Source organism: Gekko japonicus, unplaced genomic scaffold (assembly GCF_001447785.1).
Source record: "Gekko japonicus isolate JY-2015 unplaced genomic scaffold, Gekko_japonicus_V1.1 scaffold104, whole genome shotgun sequence".
NCBI lineage: Eukaryota > Metazoa > Chordata > Lepidosauria > Squamata > Gekkonidae > Gekko > Gekko japonicus.
In genome coordinates, this window is record NW_015176454.1 from 1,439,406 (window position 1) to 1,463,989 (window position 24,584).

At 48.1% G+C, this 24,584-nt stretch overlaps 2 protein-coding genes across 2 annotated transcripts in view; both read right to left on the minus strand.

Annotated features, from left to right (window-relative positions):
- Positions 1-12,818, minus strand: part of PTPRN (protein tyrosine phosphatase, receptor type N) — a 52,994-nt gene extending 40,176 nt beyond the window's left edge. The window contains exon 1 of the mRNA XM_015426900.1: positions 12,698-12,818. Within this exon, the coding sequence (XP_015282386.1) occupies positions 12,698-12,818 (121 nt within the window). The remainder of the gene's footprint in view (positions 1-12,697) is intronic.
- A 9,366-nt stretch (positions 12,819-22,184) lies between these two features.
- DNPEP (aspartyl aminopeptidase) overlaps positions 22,185-24,584 on the minus strand; it is a 24,759-nt gene continuing 22,359 nt past the window's right edge. The window contains exons 12-14 of the mRNA XM_015426901.1: positions 24,386-24,487; positions 22,872-23,039; positions 22,185-22,322 (exon numbers count right to left, since the gene is read on the minus strand). Coding sequence (XP_015282387.1) covers positions 22,272-22,322; positions 22,872-23,039; positions 24,386-24,487 — 321 coding nt within the window. The 3' untranslated portion in view covers positions 22,185-22,271. The remainder of the gene's footprint in view (positions 22,323-22,871; positions 23,040-24,385; positions 24,488-24,584) is intronic.

The window sequence follows — 24,584 nt, forward strand, 5'->3', positions numbered from 1 at the left end:
AAAGATTACATCATTTGTCATATAGCAAAGTAGCCTTTACAAAGGGATATTGGACCTTCCACTTACACAATAATAATGATAACAACCCAGTTCCTGAACTGGGAGTTGTTGTAACGCCTGTTTCACATGTATAACCACTAAAACAGATTAATGTTCCATTACCATGCATGTAAAAGGTGGAGAAGGGGGGAAGCACCCTTTTACTACTTTGTTAGATCATGGGGAAATATTAACTCCCTCCCCTTCAGTTCATAATATTAACAGTTTGTTACTGTATTACTATTAAGTATGTTCTCTTGCCAAGCAAGATAGGGATGAGAAAGACTTGAGACTACATCCTGAAAATAAATGGGTGGGGGACAGAAAAATTAGGAGGCAGAAGAGAGGAATGAATGAGAAAAGTGGAAGAGAAGGAGAGAAATGAAGGAAAAGAAAGGGAACGGTTGTTTTATCTTGTTGCAACACCCTAACTACTGCTGCTTTGCAAAATCTGGCTAAGCTGGGTACAAGGAAAGGAAGAAAGTAAGTTTTTGGAGCAGACTGGCAATTACTGTATCAGCCATCGGCATGCTGTCTGGTCTTGCTCCAGTGCTGCCTTGGTTGATGGGCTTAGCATGATCTGTTAGGCAAGTTTGCTTCAATCTTGGAGAAAGGCAAGTCTAGGCGATAGTAGAGTGCCCTTTATTGTGCTCAGACTTCCCCACACCCCTAGTGACTACAGCCAGAACTGCATTAAGAGGAAAATCACCGGAGAGGTTTTTGGCTGGATGCATCATGAAGCTAGCTTCAAAAGCCCTCCAGCTGACTGGGACCCCCCAAAATTTTGTCCCCCCCTAGTCCCTCCCTGTCAGCGGCCCTGCTTGCAAGTCACCCCAAATGTCATGCACTGATCTATCTTGATGACCTTGCATTCACATTTGGTAATTAGTAACTACCTGAAACTCACTTGGTATTATAAACATTTTCTATTAAACAACATGGATATTTACCAGCTACTTCACAAAAATAATCAATCTGCCTATGCTTCCAGTTGAAATATCATGGGATGCAGTGGGGTTGTTATGATGATGACAGAGTAGAAGCAGATGACACTATACAGGAACACTGGGAAGACTCTTCTAATACCCATTCCAAAGCACCTGTCTACACATATCCAACAGGACTGCAGTATGATCCCATTTGATGTCATGAACGTTAAATTACCTTAAAAAAATTATTCATTCTAAATATTTTTATAAAACAGTAAAGTTTAACTATTCCACAAGGGCACCAATGGACAGCAGGGTGTGACACTGATTAGAATTGCATTGTAAGAAACTTGAGTATACTGTCTGAAGTCGCTTAAAGGTTCTATTCTATATTAAGCTTAATATGGGCGTTTTCCAGAATGCCTTTTGTTTTTTTGTGGGTGTCGTGGTGGTTCCAATGATCGCACTATTGGTGTGATCAGTTCACGCATTCCCCCCCTCCCGTCCCCTGTTTTCCCCCTGTCACGGTTCCATCTGTTCACATTTACATTAAGGAATGACTTTCTGGTTTGATTTTTTTTGCACATGCACAGACGTGTTGCAGTGTTTCAGCAGCCTCAAACAGGCTGTGCAAGCACCATTAAAGAATATTTCCCCCCCATCACACTAAAACTGTTGCACTTGTTATACATGTTTCACCACTTATTGGTTGCCTCTTTCCCCACATTTGAGCGATCTCTCTGATTGGCTCCCCCCCCCCCAATTTTGAATTCCTTTACCTGACTTGTATCAGGTACACAGCTCCAGTGGCATATCTAGCATATTTAACACCCAGAGAAGATCACTTTTTAACATTCCCTTCCTGTTCATGATCCAGGTCCAGGTCAGGGCTCAAATGGGCTGACTCCCGATGAACTCAATGGGGCTTACATTGAAGAAAGCATGCATGGAGAGGGGCTCTCCCAGGATGAGCCTGCCCCAGTCTTCAGTGCCTGTGCCCTTTCTCTGGGGAGAGGCTCCGTCAAAGTCCACTCCTCCCTCCAGTTCCCTTCCCTGGGCCTTATTTCTGAGCTAAGCTGCCTCACTTGATGAAGCTGTCAGCATCGCCTGAGCCTGCCCTGGAATACATGGGCAGGGCACGATCCCTTACACAAGAGTAGCCCCACTGGCCTCAGTACATCTACTCTGGGGTAAATTAAGGGTGGGGGTGGGATTCAGGGCATTCAAAGTAGCCTGAATATTGCTCTCTCCTCCCCACTTCCTACCTTTACCAAGGCTTATGACTAATATGTGTATCTTCTTCAATCTTCCTCTGCATTGTTCTGTTAAACAGCTCAAGAGCTAGTTTTTAAGGAACTGGAGGTGTAGAAGTCCCCCCCCCCAAAAAAAAATCTTGAAGATGTCAGCTTCCTGTACAGGCAGAACTGCAGGAGATGGTGTTGGGACTGTTTGTTTCAGCGCAGCCACCCTCCATAGCTGAAACATTTCAGCACTGGTGCACAAATATTTTTTAAAAAGAGTTCGCCACCACCACAGGTTATGGATGGCAATCCACAAGGCAGAAAAGGATGTTTTGATTCTGAGCAAGAGCCTATCTTGCGAATTCACTCCACAATGGAGGGGGGAAATACAGGAAAAGACCTAAGTGGGTAAGCAAGAACATGAGGAGTTGACAAACTAGTTTCACGTTGCATGTGTTTGTGTGTCTGTGGTGGGGAGAAACAACATGAATCACTTTTTATCTTATAGAGTTATATGAAATTCCCCGTTGTAGTTCCTAACTGGAACTTTGGGCATGTGTTTCACTGGACACAAAAAATAGCTCATCTACAGTTGAAGTCATATACACATTTTAAAGTACTAGAATTATTACTTGGAAAAAATGGTAATGTGTATTAACTAAATAGGGGGGAAAATTTTTAAAGTTATGCCTTCTCCAGTTTAAATGTCAAACATCTCTTTAGTCAGTGTGGAAGAAGACATTTCTCCAGCTTATTATCCCCTTCAACTAGATTTTGATGCAATCCCACAACACAATGTACAATCATGCTTTCTACATTAACCTCTTTTCAGCTCTTAGGAGAAAGCATTTGCCTTGTAAACAAAGGTAAGCAGTCTCTTCAATTTCACCTCTACAATTCCTAGTAATGTTTGTATTAAAAAGATTATGCATTCTACGGCTGGGCTTTTAACACATGGACTTTTAAACAATGACAAAAAACCCTTTAAAGTATTTGGGGGGTGTGGAGGGCGAAAAACATAGGCAAACTCTGGCTGCGGTCACATGGAACATTAGCCACGCTACAGAGACGGAAGATAGGCAGATTTTCCGGGCGCGATCACAGCACATCTGGGAAGTGTAGAGCTCCCGTGCCAAACCTGAGGCTTCCCGCCGAAGATGCGGGGTAAAAAACTAGTACCTCCGAGGTACTAGTTTCCGGAAACTGTGGAGCAAGGGCGGGCGCCTGATTGCGTTTCCGGTGGAATCCCGTGGCATCCGGCGCCCGCTCATGTCCCGTCGTGAACAGGTTCCCCCCCCCAAGTCTCCACAGGATGCGCACAAGCGCCCAACGGCGCATGCGCACAAAGAGGCCCCCTCCCACTGCAGCCAGGCTTGCCGCCTCTGGAGGGTCGCTATGGCCACTGTCGCGCAGGCGGTTACAGCGGCTGTGACGAGGGGGCCCACCTCCCCCTCCATTGGCTATGCCTCGGAGCTCTGTTGGGGTCCGGAACCGTCTGTCGGCCTCTCCGGTAAGCCCACCACCCGCCTTCGGATGTGCAGATACGATTGCTCAGTCATGCGTATGCACAAACTTCAGTTTTTTAAAAAATCCATCCTGTTTCCAAGGAAGCAGCGCCTAGCGATTGCTGGTGTGATCGCACCGCGCCGCTTCTTTGCCGCGCTGCAAGATCATCGTGTGATCGGCACCTGCCCCCTAACCACGGGACCTCCACGGGACCTCGAAGTAATGTGACGATAGCCTCCATTTGTCTTTGGGGAAGGCACGGCATGTGTACATATACGCAAGCAGAGAGGTGGTACATTTGCAAAGCCAAAGGCTGCCATAGGGCAGTTTCTGGTCAACTCTCTCCGAACCTTATTACTGAACTATTTACCAACACCTTTTAGTAGTGACTTAATGGAAAAGTGAAAGGAAGGGGCAAAAGAGAGAAAGCTCCCTAATGCGTGATTAAAATTTTATGTCGCAGACAGTAGCCAAATGTTTGCTGCTGTCTCCCAAATACAAACAGGAAACTCATCCCTCTGAATATACAAGGGCACACAGTTGGTGCGTAACCAACCTAGCTTCCATGAGTTGCAGCTTCCTGGAGTGCATCTACCCCCCTGTCTTGCAGTCATATATTTACCCGTCACACTCTATAGCATTCACTGTGGCAAAACCAGAGCTACTGTACATTTTGCTACACAGACCCAGTCAGTCCAGAGAGGCTTTAAAACAGCTTGGTCAGGTGAGGCAACCAGATGGAAGAAAACTGCATGTTTGATCTTCCCTACCCAAATCACAACAGTCGTATTTGGGGCTCATTTGGTCCCTCCTGACATTCCAACTCTTTCCAACAAATGTCTGCCATAGGGCAGTTTCTGGTCAACTCTCTCCGAACCTTATTACTGAACTATTTACCAACACCTTTTAGTAGTGACTTAATGGAAAAGTGAAAGGAAGGGGCAAAAGAGAGAAAGCTCCCTAATGCGTGATTAAAATGTTATGTCGCAGACAGTAGACAAATGTTCACTGCTGTCTCGCAAATAACACCAGGAACCCCATCGCGCTCAACAGTAGGTGCATAACCAACCTAGCTTCCATGAGTTGCAGCTTCCTGGCGTGCATCTACCCCCCTGTCTTGCAGTCATATATTTACCCGTCACACTCTATAGCATTCACTGTGGCAAAACCAGAGCTACTGTACATTTTGCTACACAGACCCAGTCAGTCCAGAGAGGCTTTAAAACAGCTTGGTCAGGTGAGGCGACCAGATGGAAGAGAACTGCATGTTTGATCTTCCCTACCCAAATCACAACAGTCGTATTTGGGGCTCATTTGGTCCCTCCTGACATTCCAGCTCTTTCCAACAAATGTTGACGGAGGCAGCTGGATGCGCTACTGACAGCCTTCCAATCAGCAGCTCCATTAGAACAGCTGCACAGACCTGTCTGCTGTCACTATGGCAAAGCTGGCAGTCCCACACGACACCTGCAGAAAGGGTGGCTCTAGCAAGAAAGGGCAATTGCCAACGGAGCAACAGAGTCCTAGCCACTTTGGTTCTCCTTTCACATCCCACAGAGCACTCTAATCCCAGGTGATCATAACCCACAAACTGCAATAGTATTCAGCCCATACACTGCAGGACGTGAGGTTGGGAGGGTCACAGCTCAGCAATTAAGGTGAACTTTATTGCTTGGTACATGCATATGTTAAGGGTCTGGCAAGGTGCTCCTATGATCCCAGGCTAGGCACCACCTGCTCAGTACAATAAGAATTCAGATACTACTGTGCCAACAACCTCAAGTCTACACTCCTAACAACCAGGTAGCTTGGCGTTAACAGTCTTTCCTAAGACCATCCATCCACCACTTTCCTGAAGGCCCTTGTGGCATAGCATATGTATTGGCGACTGCTTGCTCCGTTTCCTTCCTTCTGAATCAAACTCTGCTCGTTTCTCTATCGCTGATGCAGTGCACCCAAGTGGGAATGCTGAGAGGTGGCATAAATTAAGCTGGTGCAATAGCAGCCGCTCATCCCTCTACCAGTGTGGTGTGGTTTGAATCTTTATCTGCCGTGAAAGTTTACTGGGAGACCTTGAGCTAGTCATTCTCTCTCAGCCTACAGAGTTGCTGGCGGGAAGATAAAATGAAAGAGGGGAGAATGTTACAGTAAAGCTGCTTTGTGTCTCAATTGTGGAGAAAAAGCAGGGTATAAATATCTATTTTAAAAGCAAACATTTATCTTTCAAGGATCCCAGTGAGCTACTGTTGATAATGAAGGAAATATTCCAAGAGAAAAGACACTACGGTTGACAAAGGAAGGAGGATCTTAGCACAGCAGTTACACGCGCAACCGGCTGAGAACAGGGGAAATTGGCAACGTTGATGGTGGGTTGTTGGAACTGTCTCTTCCTCATCTGTATCTGGCCCAGTGATGACAGAAGGGGGCACAGAGCTTTCACTTCTGTTTGGTCCTAGCCCTTTGGAATAAAACCCAGAGGGAGCCAGGACACGGGAATAATTGGCCTTGCCTCCCATCAGGGCACTTCTACAAGGAACAATACAGCTGCCAAGTCAGTGAGTCAGAACAGACCACAGCAACCAATCCACGTTGCACTAGTCCAGGGGTGGCCAAACTTGTTCAACGTTCACAGCCACACAGAATAAACGTCAGATGTGTGAGGGCCGCAAGACATGGACAAATATGACACACACGTTTTTTGAGAGCCACAAGACATGAACAAATATGAGACACACTTTTTTATTGAAAAAATGTGCAGATTTGCTTTTTTATTGACATTAAGGTAGACTGTGTGGAAGAGCCGCATGTGGCTCCCGAACTGCAGTTTGGCCACCCCTGGCTGGGCTAGTACGACTGATCTCTTTGCCAGCATGAGTAAGAGGCCCCCAGAGAGAGACATAACAAGGAGGGCTCTAGCTCTACCAGCACACCTGGCCCAGGGCAGTTTTCAGCCACACGGATGGAAGATGATGCTTCCCAGACTGGGATTACTCAAACATGGCTACTTCTCGCAATTCAACCTGATGGGTGATGGATCCCGGTGCTACTTAAGGGGGGGGAGCAGTGGCAGCTCCTTAGAACACCTCCAGCCTCATTCCCCACACAACATCTGTAAGGAGGAAAGGGCACACCACCTTCCAAACTAGACGCAGTCTGTAATTGCAGAGAGGGAGATCCTCTAGGGGCCCATCTCACAAAGCCCCTGCTACAGGGTAGGCAGGATGGAAATTGTCTGATTCCTTTGGGGATTAGCTCTTCTAACACTTCCTTTTCCATTTACCACCAGGTCAAGCAAAGCATTACCCGTTCTTTGAAACCACTAGGAAACCATACTCCCCACTCAACTAAGACCAGGGGTCATTTCCTGCAGGAGCGGAACTCCGGCAGTAAAGAGCCCAGGGGGCGGGCACATGCAACAAGCCCCACCCCCTGCTCCCAGCAGCCCTCGGTCAGAGCAAGAAGCAGCCAGGTAAGTTTCAGAGCCCCCACCACCACCTGCCTTCAGGTACGAGCTCTCCCTCCTCTGCGAGGACAGATCTGCACGTCTCCCCCATAGCTAGCAATCCAAAACAGTCCAGTGGAGCCTGAGTGTTGGGTGTTGCCTTCTGACACACTTCCGGTGATATCAGGGGGTGTGGCATATGCAAATAAGTTATGCTAATGAGTTATGCTAATGAGCTCCTGCACCTCTTTTTCTATGAAATGACCCCTAAGACTAAAAGGAGAACACAGTCAAGAGCTGAAAGGACGTGTCTCACCAGTCCCTGCTCTCTAGCAGTTTCCAAAAGCCATGCATTTGAGTCACAGCCCTGTCACCATTTCCAGGTACACCTTTCTTAGCTAATTTAGCAGTGCAACCCAATCACACATTCCTATCCGGATCCCAAAAACCTGCCTGGGGCTCTCATGCAGCTCAAGCTAATGGAAGTACGGAGAACGTGTACTTGGAATAATCCTGTCTACACACAGGGCCACACCAAAGCCTCCTACCACACAAGGCTGCATCCTGCCATGCACCATGGATTGCACAGCCAACTGCAAAAAACTGGAGCAGACTTTCCTCGAGCAGCTCCTTCCTGTCAATGCTGTTTCTTTAAGGGTAAGCACCTTTGATTAACTGCTTCTCAAATGTGGGGGGGGGGGGGGGAAGAGCAGCTTCAGAGGGAACCACCTAAAATGTCAGATCAGGTGGGGTCAGTGGACAGAAACCACAACACGCCCTTCCTGAGGACCTAGGAGGCAAGAGCAGGGTGGCAGCCCCTCCCCCCCCATTCGGAAACCATTTCATTCCCATTCTTGCCCTTCCCCTTACAGCTCTCACAACCGACTGAAGGATCATTCTCCAGAGATGGTCCTGCTCACTTTTTGGAAAGGGCTCTATGAGCGGGGAACTTAAGATTGTCTTCCCCTCTGCCATTAGAGGCTCTGTTCTAAATTCACAGGACCATGGAAAGACCCCTAGACTGAAGAGAGGCCCCCCCAAAGGTATATTTTGTGGTTTAAGCCCCCCAGTCCACCCCCAAACTGCTTGGAGCCTTTGCTGAAGTCAGAGACAAAAATACTTGTACACTTTTTGGTTTCAAGTTTCCCAAGCCGTGAACTGTTGCCTCATTTGTGAAATGTAGTCAGTGCACACAAAACAGGACAGGTGACAGTCTAAAGAAGGCTTACAGAGAATAATCTGGTATTCAACCATTAAGATTCCCTTTCCAGTTCTCCCCCCTCCCTACTATGAGAAAACACCAAATATAAAAATTCAGTTTTTCTGCTAGATTCATGTTGAGTCAAAGACACCAGATAACAAAGTGACAAAATCAAAAGCTGCTCAAGAGTATAAAACTTAAAAACAAATCCACCTGTATATCCACAACCTCAGCTTGCAGAGATATTTTTGAATGCATTTAATTAAACCTTAGGTGTTTTTTTTAATGCTACATTAAGGAGCCTCTCATACTGAGCACCATTTACAACACTGCAGATGATGCACTAGCAACAGGATTTGGCTTGAAATCAAACTGTGGAAGGCCGTGAGAAATCCAGTGTTTACAAATGCTTGACCTAGCTGTTAACAGCCCCCCAGCCCCGCCAAGAGCACAGGGCTCAATTGCCAGTATGGTACAAATAGGAGAAAACTCACCCAGCTTCCCATGGGACTCTCAAAAAGAACAGAAACTGACTCTATATAAAAGGAAGGGAGAAGAAATCTACCCCCAAACCACAACCTCATTGCCTTGACCAGAGGAAGGGCCATGGCCACAGCTGCTCAATATGTAAATACCCCAGGATGTTATTCACTATGATAAAAAGGACACAATGAAACAAAACATCCAGAAGAAGCAATTTAAAAGAGTTCTTCGAAATAGAATTCCAACCCCCTCCCCTTTTCTAGTTTCTGTTCTGTTACATTAATCAAATGGAGCGGTCAAATTTTTCAGTCCTCATCAAATTGGGTTTAAGTAAAAATGACTTCTAAAGGTCACGGCTAATGCTGCATTGAGACCAGGAGGGAGGAAAACAGCCCTAGAGAGTCAGTAGCCTTCATCTTTTCTGACTCAGACAGGATCTTCATAAGCACAGGTGTTTGCACAGTTAGCATAAGCCACTGAGGATAAACAGGATTTTGGTTTTCCACACAGCAACTTGGTTTCTCAAAGACTCACCATTTTAATTTTTAAAAAAGAGAACAAATCCAGAATGTTCCTAGCACTCATGGCTGTAGGAAAAAAGTAATAAAAAAGAAGAACACAGTTGCTAAAACCTCCAAGATCAAGATTACAGATGCTTCCAGCTCCACATTTTGGCCCCATCCTTTTGGGCTGTCCCCCCCCCCACTACTCCTTTCAGCATCTTAACACACCTGTGTGTAATTTTGGTCTCAAGTATTTTGGTATAATAAAGCTAACCTAGGCAGCACTGCCTCCAATTACTATTTCTACCGAGGCTGAATGAAGTGTGAGTCACACAAATAAGATTACATTGCTTCTTCGGGTGAATAAGACAACCATTTTCCAACTTGAAATTTACCACTCTGCATTCAACCAGTTGGCAAGCTGTTCATGGCCTGTCAACCTTATCACTTCTCAGCTTCTATGGATTTGTAAGCAGGTGCAGAAGTTTGGTTAGCCTCTGACCACCACTTGGTAAGGTGATTGTATTTTCCTGCCAAATGGTTACAGGCATTGCTTTAAGTGACCACTTGGCTAATGGGCATCACCCATTGCTTTTGCTGACTCTTCAAAAACCACATAAATTATTTAGCACATTGTCAGATTGCATAATTATGATTTTGCAATAAATTAATTGCTGAATTCTGCCAGGAAGCTACACCAAGGAAATCAAGTCAAGGCAGGACTGCTACTCCAAGAGCTCTAATGAGGCTTATGTCCTATAGGAGACTTCAAAGTAATATACACCTTGTCCATGTGAATCCATGACAATATGAAACAGCAAGGAAAACTATAAGCAGCAGCAAGGAAAACTATAAATGTACCATCTTTACACTAGTAAATGTTAATTCTGGCTACTAAAAGTTATTTCATCCATACTTAAAACTCATTACAAGAAGTAGAAGGAATTAGACCTCAGTTGAACAGACAACAGCAAGTTGAATTATTTCTGACTTTAAACCTTTTAATAGTCTCCTGCCCATCTCCCAACTCATGTTCTTCACTGCCCTGATCTGGTCTCAGGCTACTTTACCAGCATCTTACCAAAGACCTCCCCCCTCCCAGGGGACACTCCTGGGGAAGAGGTCAATTTAATACCAGAACCCAGCAAAGCATCCATGCCAATGTCAGGCCTGGGACTTTGCCCTCTCTGGAACCACAGAACAGAAGAGCCCAACCATCCCGTTAGACCTAGCACGCTTCATGAGAAACATGCAAACCTTTCAAAGTTCCTGCTTGATGCACACCAGCCAACCATTACTAAAATCTTCACATTGCTATCATGGTCGACTCCACCTTCTGCAACAGGCCCTACTGCCCAAGCAAAGCTCTCACACTTTGGTTAGGCTTGCCACCACAATCACTGCTGTGCCACTATACTATCTTCCCCAAAGCTGCCACGGTGCAGAACCACCAAGGGAGAAGAGGATCCCCGTTGCAACACTCGCCCATCAAACTGGGAACAGCTCAGCAAAAGGATATCTTCCTGAGCACTTAAAACATTATGAGGCAAGTGACCACTCCAAGTAAGAGTGACAAGAGTAACTTGTTTTAATCTTGTATTTATATTTGGACTTTGTACATTGAATGCACTTTGTGCTTATGTGAGCCGCCCTGAGCCCGTTCGTGGGGAGGGTGGGGTATAAATGTCATAAAATAAATAAATAAAAATAAGATGACAGAGCACCCCCTCCTCCTTGAATACAGAGTGTGCAGTTGGCCGCTTCATCCACTAACAACCTCTGCCTGCAAAGGGCAGGGGAAATCTTGGTTTTCTGAATGTCTGGCTAGGAGGAGCAAGTCTTAAAACAGAGTTGCCCATGTCCAAGGCAATCACTACCCCCCCCCCCGGACAGTTGTTCTAGAAAGGGTATCTGTCATAGATACATAACCAAAGGTTTTACTTCCAGTTCAGCACTAGAGACAACGACACACGAAGCTGCCGTGCAAATCTGCTGGAATCTGAGGACGGCCAGGAGACAAAAAGGGCCATTGACTGGTCTCCATCATCTCACCAGGTGTAGAGATTTCCCACAGCAGTGCCATCCAAGTGACCCAAGGATTCATTTTGCAAATTAGGCACAGCAATAAGGAAGCAGGAGCCAATCGGCAGTTGCCTAGAGAAGGCACCAGTGTGCACACACCCACCCACAGGTACTGGGGCCTGGGGTGGCTCCTGCTTCCTTATTGGTACCCCCTTTAGGGGGACTTTTTTGGGGGGGGATTGTTTAACAGCCTGGGAGGATGGGATGGTGACAGCACCCCCCAGTGCTGCCACCATCCCCCAGTGCTGCCACCATCCCCCAGTGCTGCCACCATCCCCTCCTCCCAGGCTGTTAAAAAAAAACCCCCACCACAACCCCCCCCCCAAAAAAAGCCCCCCTAAAGGGGGTACCTCTCCTGCTTGTGCCAGGCAGCTGGGTCAGGCTGGAAGGGGGAGCAAGAGAAAGGCCCGGCGAGGATGACGTCAGCGGCTGAATTGAGGAGGAAAACACGAAAGGGGGCGGCGGCGGGAGACAAGAAGGGAGAAGGACGCGGAGAGCCGGCCAAGCCCGTGACGCGCGCATGACAGGCTGCCACGCAGAATGGTGACAACGTCGCTTTTGCAGGGGCAAAGGGGGCACCTCCGTGCGAGGGCACCGAGCGGCGGCCGTCGGAGGGGGCGGGAAAGACGCAGGCATTCGGGAGCCTTCGCGGGCCAACACGAGGAAAGGCGACGCGGGTCTCGGGGAGATGCGCCAGCCGGTGCTTGCAAAGAAAGGCCCCGGTGCAGGAGGACACGGCGATGGGCGCGCCGCATTTCAGCGCTCCCCCCCTTTTACGCCGCCGGCCGGGGCGACCTAGAGGCAGGGGGACACCCCTCCGCCAGCACCTCCTCCTCCTCCTCGGAGCAACCCCGTCCCTCTCCCCCAAAGCCACCCTTCTCCGCTGCCTCCACTGTTCCCTCTCAGCTGAGTGAGTGTGAGCCGGCTCACAGTTTTTTAGCCTCCGGCTCACACATTTTTGTCTCCGCTCAGGAAGGAGGGCTCCAGAGCAAGCTAATTGATGCAGCAGCCAAATTGCTGGCTCACAGCTTTAATGCCAGGAGCTCACAAAGCAGAATTTTTGCTCACAGGACTCCACAGCTTAGAGGGAGCCTTGGCTGCCTCCCTGCCTGCCATATGGAGGCGAAGGCGCGGTCTCCGCTCCCCGCTGCCCCGCTGCCGCCCCGGGGCCCGCTCACCCCGCCCACTGCCAGGCCTCCGGCGTCCCCATCCCGACCGGGAGCACCTGCGCTCGCCCGCCCCCGCGCATCCCCAGGCCCGCGACGGCTCACCGTGCAAGACTTGCGAGGGGCGCTCCCCGGCCGCCGCCGCCGCCCCGGGCCCGAGGAGCATCAGGCACAGCAGGAGGGCACAGCCGCCGCCCGCCCGGAGCAGCCGCTGCCCCCGCCCCATGCCGCCCGCTGCCCCAGCTCACAGCCCCGGCCGCTGCCTCCTCCTCCTCGACGGCCGCCGCAGCATCCCGAGCGAGCCCGGCGACCAGCGCCCCCTCCAGGCCGACACGGGGCGCTGCCTCCTCCTCCTCGACGGCGGCGGCAGCATCCCGAGCGAGCCCGGCGACCAGCGCCCCCTCCAGGCCGACACGGGGACGCGCGCCTCCTCCTCCCCAGCCTCCCCAGGCATGCAAAACACACGCGCGCTCGTGCCTATCACGACGAGGGGGAACGACACGCCTTTGCACGGCCAGCCAATCAAGAGGGCCCATGGGCACGCCCGACTTCTGCCAGGGACGCCTCCGTAGGCGAGATGATACGCCTGGCCACGCCTCTCGGGAGACCTTGCCTGCTTCGTATTTTGCTCGCTGCAGCCACCGAGCCCGGGTTTCCGCGCCTCCAGCCAATCGCACGGGCGATACAGCCCCCCCCCCCGGCCCCTCCTCGATGACGCTTTACAGAGAACACCAGCCATTCCATGGCGAGGCTTTAGGATTGCACCTCCCGCAGGCAAGCGTTTAACCACAGGCTGGGTTTTGGCTGCATGCCACAGAAACCTCCACCGCGGTCTTTCTGAAGAACGTGGCAGCCCTACAATCCCCCGCTCCCCTGGGTGACAAAATTCGCAAGTCACAAAGGACACCTCTATGCCGAAACAAAACCTTGGTCTTTAAGGGGCTTCAGAGTCCCATGCATTTTTGCTGCAACAGACAAGCACCTATTAACTCTGGAATTTTACCTATCCCATAGTCTATGCACCACCCACAACCCTTCTTCTGCACCTTTGTGAGGATAATGAAACTAACAAGAAAGTGCTGGGGGGGGGTCTTCCCTGTAGTGCCAAGACACAAGAGGCATCATTCAGGGAACCCACCAAGTGCACTATCCAAATCCCACCACTTCTTCATCTCCATCCACACCCAGGAAAACACTCAAGGATGTCAAAGGAATAAATCATGCAGAAGCAGGTTCCTTCCCAATGCTGCAGTCTATTTCCATCACTGAATACCACCCTATATTCCATTTTCCATGCTCCCTGGAAAAGTCATATTATGCCACATCTTTCATTTGTTTGCTCCCTTATTCCATAGACTACAAATGAATGACTAGCACGACTATAAGTAGAAAGCCAGAAATATCCAGAGAAGACACAGGGCAGGCAACAGCACCCACAGCTGCACAAACAACAAAGTCAGGTTGCGGTCACACACACTAAATAATCCACTTTCAGACTGGATTGAAAGTGGATTATTTAGTGTGTGTGATCACAGCCTTAATTTACTATAAGGACCAGTAGAACAAAGTTTGAGTCCAGTGGCACCTTTAAGACTAACGAAGTTTATTCAAGGTATAAGCAGTCATGTACAAGCACACTTCTTCAGATACAATCTGTATCTGAAGACGTGTGCTTGTACATGACTGCTTATACCTTGAATCAGGGGTCACTTCCTAAAAAAAGAGGTGCAGAAGATCATTTGCATATGCCAGACCCCTGTGCAAAAGGGCAGGCATGTGTAGAATGCCTTTCTCTCCCTTCCCCATGTGGCAGTGGGGGGTTCTGCAGGCCTTCCCTGGCCCGTCCGCCTGTGCAGGCAGGCCAGGAATGGTGGCCGGGGGGGGCACCTCAGGCTCCTTACTGCCGGAGCACCGCTCTGCCACGCTTCGGCAAGAAATGACCCCTGCCTTGAATAAAGCTTTGTTGGTCTTAAGGTGCCACTGGACTCAAACTTTGTTTTGCTGCTTCAGACAAACACGGCTACCCACCTAAGTCTATAAGGACCAGTAGTTAAGGATTAGCAGTGAGTCTTTTTCCAGCAACCAGGATGAAGCCATCAGTCAAAGTGGGTAGCTTGTCCATCTTGCCTCATGGCTAACTTCATTCTCTCCAGCAAAACCAGAAGTCTTCCAGAGACTTGTGTCAGGACACACACGCAAGCACTGCAAGTGTGTGTGTGTTGGGGGGGGGTGTTCTGGTTTTCCTACACTTCTCCCAATGTAATTAACCTTCTTCGACCGTCACAGGATACAGGGATAATCACTAGAGTTTAGATGGGCTTAAATAGGGATCAGACAAATCCAAAGGTTAGTTCAGTATCTATATCAACATCATTTATATATTATTTCTCAAGAGTGAGCAATCTGGGATGGCCACTCCAGCAAGTTTCTTGCGGGACCCCACTTGTCAATATTTAATAATTCTCAACGTGATCAGATCTGTGGATACTTAATTCCAGAGACCGGAACCATGAACGGACAAGGCAGATCTTTCTATGCATCTGAAAAATGCATCTAAAAAAATGCATTGGGGGTTAACCCCACCTCAAATAATACAGCATCTGTAGCTTTAAGAAAGGAATACCCTCAGTGGCAGTTGCTAGGCAACCATAGCAGTATTGTCAGACTTCAAACCTTGATTACTGTCAGTGAAAGGTAGGGCGGAGGGCCTAGGGCCCTTTCCAAGGTTGTTTTGACTCATCAGGGCCAGGCCTGGCAGCAACCACCTGGTGACATGATGCCACCTGACTTTTATCACTTACCCAGGCCCAGTTGCTTACTATTGTTCAACAGCAGCCACCCCACAAAAGCCAGTGTAGTGGAGGTTAGAGTTTCAGAGGTGGGAGACTCAGGTTCAAATCACTACTCTGCTGTGGAAGTTCACTGTACGGCCTTAGGCTGAGAATATGTAACTGGCCCTACTTGCCTTACAGTTTTATTGTTGCAAGTATAAAATGGAGGAGAATGATGTAAGCTGCTTTGGGTCCCCATTGTGGAGAAAGGTGGGGTATAATGAAGTAAGCAAATAATAAATATAGCAGAAGATAGGGGGCAGATACAAGTCAGGGTGATTGATGGGTGGGAAGAAAAGGAAGCAAGGAAAGGTGAGGACATAGGGGGAGGTTGAAAAGAGTTTGGGGAAGGGGATACAGGGAGAAACGAGGTACTCCCTGCACATCCTTGCCGGTTCCCCTCTGCATAACTGGGCCACAGTTTTTCTAGGTAGAGGCTGCTAGGTGTGGTGTAATGTGTCTTTAAGATCGCTTGGAGTTTATGTCCACCTGCAGGGTATTAGCAGTGTGGGTTTTTAATCAGTCGTCTACTTGTTTGGAGACTTAGCATGTCGTCCGTGCAGTGATAGCTGGCACAAGGTTTGTGGAATAAATTGGATTAAACCCTGCCTGAGAGTGTGACTGAGATATTGTTGGATCTGTCCTGGACAGTGGACATCACACTAGGGGAAGACAGGCAGGAAGACAAAAGTTGGTTAGCTGGTGAATGGGAAGGAGACAAGGCAGCAGGGCAAGCGGAGGGGCTATGGGGGCTTCTAGATGGAGAAATAAGGGAGGGTAGGGTAGGGTGGGGTGGGGGTTGGGAAAAATCACTGAATCAAAAAGTTGGAAGGGGCCTAAAGACCATATAGTCTCACCTCCACACCATGCAGGGTGACCAAAAGAATCCCTGAAAAAAAAATCATCCAATCTTTGCTTAAACACCTCCAAAGAGGGAAAACCCACATCCCTGGGCAACCAATTCCATCACTGAACTGCCCTTAAAAAGCTTTTCCTAATATCACATAGATCTCCCCACCAGTAATTTAAACCCATTATTACGAGTCCTGTCCTCCACTGCCTACTGAAATAGTGCCCTACCATCCTCTAAACGGCAGCCCTTCAACAACTTAAAAAGAGTAAACATAACACCCCTCAGCCTTCTCTTCTTCATGCTGAACATTCCCAGTTCACGTGGCCTTTCTTCGTAAGGCTTAGTTTCTGAACTGCTACTCATGTTAATCACTCTCCTCTGTACCTGCTCTAAAGTTTCTTTGACCTTCTTATAAAAAGGCCTCCAGAACTGGAGACAATACTCTAAATGGGGGTCTTCCCAGTGTAGTATACCGTGGTACTATCACATCTCATGCCCTAGAGATTTTATCATTCCAAGCACTACACTACATTCAAGGTTCCATGAATGTACCCACTTCCTTCTTTCCCAAAGCAAAGAGCTGGTCATGTCTTTTCTCCACTTCATTGGAGCAGGAGGTGCTTCAGAAGAGCCCAAGAAGCAATGCCTTTCTGCCTAGAGCGAGTACCCATTTGGGCAGAGCTACTTCCATCCTAGAAGGTGCTTGACTCAGAACCACTCAATGTTTTGTGACTGGACAGCCATGTTGTGGTAGTACCCCCCCCATCTGTTCTCAACATTCAAAAAGCAGCCACAGGATCCACTAGCTTGGGGGCCCCTGAGGAACAGGCTACTGTGATTAGTACCCATTGCTTAGCTTACATGAATTAGCTCACTTGAAGTCACATTCCACAGCAGTGTGTTTTATAAATGATTTTGGAGGCTGGAAGAAAAGAGCGTACATACTAATTTCATCGGATACTCTCTCATCTTACCACAATGCATGAATAAGGGTTCTTTCCCCAGTGCACTCTTTCAGACATGTGACTTTATGCACCTATAGTACACCTGTTAGCCAAACTGCTTTATCTACAGCAGATGGCAAACTAAATTTAATATGGGTTCCTGCCAAAGTTTATGGAGGTCCAGACCACCCAAGGATGTCCCAGTGAAAGAGTCAAGACTGGTGAAGTCAAAACAATCCGTCTTTTACCGAATAATATCAAAATCACGTTCAAACAATACAGATGCACACACATACTCAATCAAGTTCCTCTGGAATACAGAAATAGAAAAATAGTTTTTACTTAGAAGTAGGTAGGTACACGGGTTCATACTTACCTGTTCTGAAGCCTTGTCTGTTGCAATGAAGAATGAAGGGTAAGAAAATCAAACCTAGGGGTATTTCTAAATCACACTGCCAGAACCAGCCAGCAAAGTGTGGACCTCTTTGGCTGCAGTCCAAGAGATCAAGAATAGACAAAAGGGTTGTTGGATAGCAAGGAGTAAAAGTAGACGGGGTGATGGTTTGCGGCTAGCAAAGACTCATCACATGGTCCCTGAGTTTTATAGGCGAATCTTCGGGTGGGTGGCAACCTTGCCAAGCTGGAGACCCACATACCTGTAAGTCTGTCCCATCCCTACAACCATTGGTGCGTGTAGAGAAGGCATTTACTTTAAGGGTTTGGCCAATATTTGAAACTCTAAACTCTGACAAGCCATCTGGTGAGCTGTGAAAGCTTGGCGTCAGGACCTTCCTTGATGTGTAGATAGATCTCGGCTTTCCCAGGTAATCAAAGTGACATCTGCCAGGAAAGGGCCATTCAGGTGTAGAGTGAAGACATGTATTGCGTGAGGGTCCTTCAGCAATGGGGGATTATCTCTCCTCAGCTGTTGTTTCTGCTAACAATGGCGAAATGTGCTTCTCTTCCCTTAAGGCTAGGAGCTGTATGTGTTTGCAAGCTTCATTACCATGAAATGCAGGCAGGTACCTTCTATGTGAAACCTCTTGCAACAGGTGATTCAAGAAGCTTTCCCTAAGCCTATGGATATATATATATATATACTAGCAGTAAAGCCCGTTGTGAAACCAATACAACGAGATCTAGAAAGAGGCTCTGGGGGAGTGCTCTGGCTTTGGGCAAACAGTGTCAATTTGCTGTGGTGACCTCAGCAGGGTATAATGACAGAGTCCACTGTTTTCTCCAGAGGAACTGATCTCTGCTACCTGAAGAGCAGTTGTAATTGTGAGTAATCTGTAGCCCTCACCTGGAGATTGGCAACAATTGTTACCCAGGACAAAATGGCTGGTTTGGAGGGTGGAGTCTATGGCATTCTACCTGTCTGAGGTCCCACCCCTCTGCAAACCCCACCCTCTCCAGGCTCCACCCCTCAAATCCCCAGGAATTTGTCAGCATGTAGTTGGCAACCCCATCTCCTTCCCAGCTAGCCACCAACCTACCATTATCTGCCCCTTTGACTTCAGCTGACTTCTGCCCTCCCTTCTGCAGAGCAGTTGTAATTCTGAGTGCTCTCCAGCCCTCACCTGGAGATTGGCAACAATGGTTCCCTATGTGGGACTGACTGGTTTGGAGGGTGGAGTCTATGGCAGTGTACCTGTCTGAGGTCCCACCCCTCCTCAAACCTCACCCTCTTCAGGCTCCATCCCTCAAGTCTCCAGGAATTTCCCATCTGGAGTTGGCAACCCTATCAGGACTGGCCCCAATGTGTTTTCTCCCAAAGGCCAAAGTAGGTGACAGGACCAAGCTTAGTTGCCTACCAACAGGCACTGAGGGGAATGTAGGGTTGCCAGCTCTAAGGAGGGAAATACCTGGAGGTTTGGGGGGTGGATTCTGTAGAGGGCCGGGCGACGGAGGCATCGGCCTTCTGTCGCCCGCCTTGCCCCCCCAATCTCGGCCCGGGCGACCGCGGCTCCCGCCAGCGCCCCCTCTTCCTCCTCCTCCTCAGACCCCACCCTCAGCAGGCTTCATCCCTAAAATATCCTGGAAGTTTCCAACCTGGAGTTGGCAACCCTATGTCCTTTCCACGCAACCATCAGCCTACCTTAATCTGCCTGTCTGTCTTCTGGTTTACATCCCCCCCCCACAGCCTCTGCCAAGGGAAAGGGCAGTTTTTCCCTGCAGTGGGAACCAAAGCAGCTGACATCCTCCTCAGAATACACCAGGTCCCATATTCCAACTGTCTTGGGGGGGGGGAGTTTGAGGTGTGGAATGGAGTGAGGTCCAATCAGCTTCCATATGCAAAAGACCTTGAAACGCTGGGCGGGACTGCACAAAGCAGCCAGTCAACCCAGCCAGCGTCTTCTGAGTGGCAGTTCTTCCGGCCAAACACTAAAGGAGTGCATTTTGGAATGTTGGACTACGGCTTTATATATAAGGAGAGATATATATGCACAGTCCATGTGATGTGTATGTCAGCAGATATAAATCCATAAAAAGCAAATATCAGTCTCTTTCTCAACACACCACTCACACAAAACCCATCACCTTTCTAAGAGAAATGAAAAAATGTCTGGCTTTTCCCATTTCTTTCCAACTCATCTGTTTTTTGAAGAACAAAACCTGAAAATATTTTACCACTTAGTGGACTACACAAGAAAGATTTCTTCCCCCCAACACTGTCCAGAGAGAGATAAAGCAGGTTTGTCTGTGAGAGTTAGATGAAAAACTCACAGGGAACACGTGTGAGCTGAAATATTTTGTGAAAAGCAAAAGAAAACTCTCAATAGAAGTTGAGAGGAAAAAAGCCAAGTACAAGAAGGTAGAGGCTATTCTGCACATCTCCAGGGGCTGGCTGAAACTGCTGCTGGGGGAAACACTGCGACAAGGCCGGCTGGGACTCTTCTCTGCAGGTAGCCCACTGAGCTGCTTTCTGCAAGGAGGGCGGCACCACAGCTAGCTTGTTATTTAGTCAGAAAAGAATTAGTGGATTGGAAATAAATGGCGTACAGGGTTAGCAGCAGGTGACTGGCAAGAATGGGGATGTGTTTTTGCCCCATTTCCTTTGTGCTCAGTCTGGAAAACCAAAACTGCAGCCTGCTCTAAAGCTATGTGTGTATGAAACCTTTAGACTTTCCATCACCAAGAACCCCCACAATACCTCCCCCAAAGGACAGCTAAAGAACATTCTTAATTTCTAAGCATCAGACCTAAACAACAGGAAGTAACAGATGCTTTTTCTCTTTCTTCCTTAATGCCAGAATACAGGAGTCATTTACTGAAACATATATATCCTGCCTTACCTTGTGGTTCAAGGCAGCTTATAGTAATAGTTACAACCAAAAATAAAATAGTAAGCCCCAAATCTCCCCCACACACACACAAAAAAAGGATGCCTGCTATTTAAACCCCCTACAAAGCCCTAAAGGAGCTGTGGTGGCTCATGTGGTTAAGACGCTGAACTGCAAGCTGTGGAAGGTCAGTAGTTCAGCAGTTCGAGACCCGGGTGCCGCATGATGGAGTGAGCTCCCATCTCTAGTTCCAGCTCCTGCCAACCTAGCAGTTCGAAAGCAAGAAAATTGCAAGTAGATAAATAGGTACCACTTCGGTGGGAAGGTAACAGCGTTCCGTGCGCCTTGGTGTTTAGTCATGCCGGCCACATGACCACGGAAACGTCTTCGGACAGCGCTGGCTCTTCAGCTTTGAAACGGAGATGAGCACCGCAACCCTAGAGTCGGATTCGACTGGCTTTCGAGCAAGGGAACCTTTACCTTTACTTACAAAGCCCTAGCAAACAGACAGATCTTGCAGTGCCTCCTGAAAAATCTTCAAGGACGGGCTCTCCCCTTCATCTCTTCCGGGAGCCCAATCCATGGAGCCAGAGCCCCAATGGAAAAGACCCAGGCTCTGGACAATGCCGCCCAACAGGCCATTGGTAAGTAGCCAACAGACGGCGGCCCGGGGGGGGGGGGGGGGGGGGGCACATGGCAGGAGACAGTCCATCCACTCTGTGGTTCCCAGGTTGTGAAGGGCTGTAAAGGTCACAACCAGCACCTTGAATCTTATGAAACTATCAATAGATTAAGAAACTAAGTATCAGTACATTAAAAACAATTAATAGTATTTAAATACAACTGGATCTCACTGCTGCAACATCACTCCAACGGTTTTAAAAGGTGACTAGATAAATTTCCAGGGGTCCATCCACACCTATTAACCATGCTAGTTAAATGGAACATCCATGTTCAGAAGCAGTATGCTGCTCCAAACCAAGCACAAGAGGGTTAACACTAAGGGGGGCTACTGCTTTTAGCTGCAGAGCTTATGGCTGCTGGGGGGGGAGGAAAGAAGTGTGATCTAACTGGCCCAAGGTAGGAAATGGAAGCTACAGATGGATTCAGTAGATCTCTTCCTGTCTTCTCAACTACAAGCATTTTGCAGCCCTATAAATGTATAACAGAGAGTCACAGTTTTTTACTAACGTGATTTGAGCAAAGAATGTGGTGCTGTACTCCCATTAATATGCAACTAATCTGCATGATGAGACTGTGCGTAGGTAAACCCTACATACTGATATTTGACAGCAACACTGTGCACTGACATTTTGAGAGAACTATTACACACAGGATGGTAACTAATTCAAAGCCCAATAGGATGCTAACAAAGTGCGTGTGAGTGGGATGGGAAATTCAAGTATGCATCATTTGACATTTATCAACACTGACTTTCATCTAGTGCCCATTTTGGCTGCTCTGACTGCTGTTCAGGCTCTACTAATATTTAACAACTGCAAAAGATGAGGAACAGGCTATTCTGGCCACAGGCTCGGTGGTTTGGGATCACTAGCATGTATTCTGTAGCACTGAAATACAGGGCTGGTTGCTGAAGACATCTCCGTAAGCATTTGCTAAAGAACATGGCTGCAGAGGAAGCAAACACCGACAATCAGCAAGTTCTGCACACCACTGAGCTCACTAGTTTAAGATATTAATGCGTTTTAATTGCTATTCAGTACAGGAGAAGGGGCTGTTTGCCTCGTTCTGCATTCGAGATGCCATTCAGTTGCTCAGCAATCCATGATCCAGTGCGGGAAACAGCTCAAAGAAGCCCTAGAAAAGAGGAAGGGAGAAGTCAGGGTTGGAAGGGATGGGGAGATCAGCCCTCAGGGGAGAAGCAGGGCAGCTACCAGCGTACACACACACACGCACGCACACACACGCACTCGATAGCATCACCATGGCAGCTTGAGAATCGTGAGGCACAATGTCGCCATAGGAACCAATCAGTGACTCAAGGCCACCATAGTTGCCATGGTAACATACAGAGCTAAGAGAGTGGGAGGCAGCAGGACCCAGCCTTCAACGGGGACACACACACACACACAACTTATGACCCAGACAGAGGAGGAAACTTGCTCCCTTTCACCAAGCGTTTCTCAAGATTAGCATCCCTGACTCCCCTATCCCAGTATTCCTTGCCCCCCCAGCTTTCCCACAGACCACCTCTCTACCTACGGTTCAGTGCTCTTACCCTCTGTCTCTCTCGTCTTCAGTCCCCTCCTAATCTGAGATCAAAGATCCAGCAACTGGCTGCAAAAACTCCCCTGCCTTCCCCCCTTCCCAAGACGATGCTGAACTTCCACAGGAGCTACTGCAAACCTTGAAGAGAGTGAGGGACTGCAGGACCCCCGAGGTGCAGCACATCTCACGGATGGAGTGCATGGCTAGCTGTGGGCAGCCCATATCCACAACACGCAAGCCAAGCCTGGAGGCCAGGATGGGCCCAATGGTTGTACCACAGGGAGAATCATTCCGAACCATGTATTCCTGGCAACAGAGAAGAGGAACAGGGTGTTAGCTGATGAGAGCGCTGCCCAGGGGAAAACGTTTTCATCATTAGACCTCATACTGAGTATAAGGCCAAGTACAGATCCGCTGAGTATTTTCTGAAGTACTAAGTACAAGGCTCTTGGCACTGGCCAGTCAGTCCCAGCATCAGGGAATAGCCTTGGTTAGCTATTGTGACGTCCTCCAAATCCACAAACCCAGGAGGATGAACCCTGGACCACTGAACGAAGATGAAAAGAACCAATTCATCATTTGCTGCTTATAGGTGGAACGGCTTTGTGTTTGATGCAGGGAAAACAATTTGATCCTCAACACCACCAAGACCAAGGAATTGGTAGTGGACTATAGGAGGAACAAAACTGACATCCAGCCACTGTTTATTGGTGGAGAATGTGTGGAGAGGGTGGCTACTTTTAAGTTTTTGGGAGTGAGTATTGAGCAAAACTTGACCTGGAGCGCTAACACCACTGCTCTGGTGAAGAAGGCCCAGCAGAGGCTCTTTTTTCTCAGACTTTTAAAGAAAAATAACTTGAGTGAGAAAATACTGATGTCCTTCTATCGTTGCTCAATAGAGAGCATTTTAACATACTGCGTCTGTGCCTGGTTTGCCAGCTGTACGGCTGTGGAGAGGAAAGCACTCCAGAGAGTTATCATCACAGCCCAGAAGATTATTGGCTGCCCTCTCCCGTTCCTGCAGGAATTGTATAATTCTCGATGCTTGAAAAAAGCAAAGAACATTCTGCAGGATTTGTCACACCCTGAACACTCCCTGTTTGAACTGCTGCCTTCGGGTAGAAGATATAGGACAATTAAAACAAGGACAAACAGATTAAAAAACAGTTTTTATTCGAGAGCTATTATTGCTTTAAATGCTGTATGAAATTGGAATTTGGGTGACATTGGTGGTTTAAGTTGCAATGTGAACCTTAAGGGAGTTATGGGATGGTTGTGAATGGTTGTGTGAGTGTATACAAGTATGGCTGTAGATCACTGAAATGATTGCACCTTTAATTTCGTTGTACTATGTACAATGACAATAAAGTATATTATTATTATTATTATTCAGACAAGAGGGAGACAGACGAACAGAGAGGCCGGTTATCATGTAACCCTAAAACCTTGCTGTGTCTGGTCTCAGCTTCCACGTCTGTGGTAAGTAGGGCAACCAGCCCCTTGTATGCTGGATGCGAAGCTCACAGTGCAAGGCCACAGCAGTCATAGATACTCTGAAGACAATGCTCAAGAAGACTGGTGCATAATCTTGACATGGGTTGCAAAGGCAGGGAAAGGTCTGGGGCAGTTTCAAGTGGAGAAACATTCCTTACTTGCAAGGGCACATCCACACGACTGGCAATCTCACGGATCAGTGCCTCTGTGATTGCAGTGGATGAGTACCGCTGGCTATTGTTCACTTTGATAGTGGGGCCCTGCACAGAAAAGCACAAAATTAAACAGAGATATGGGGGAGGGGGCAGGGGATTTGGCCCACCCATAGGGTTGTCGAGTTCTTTTTCTTCCGCGGCG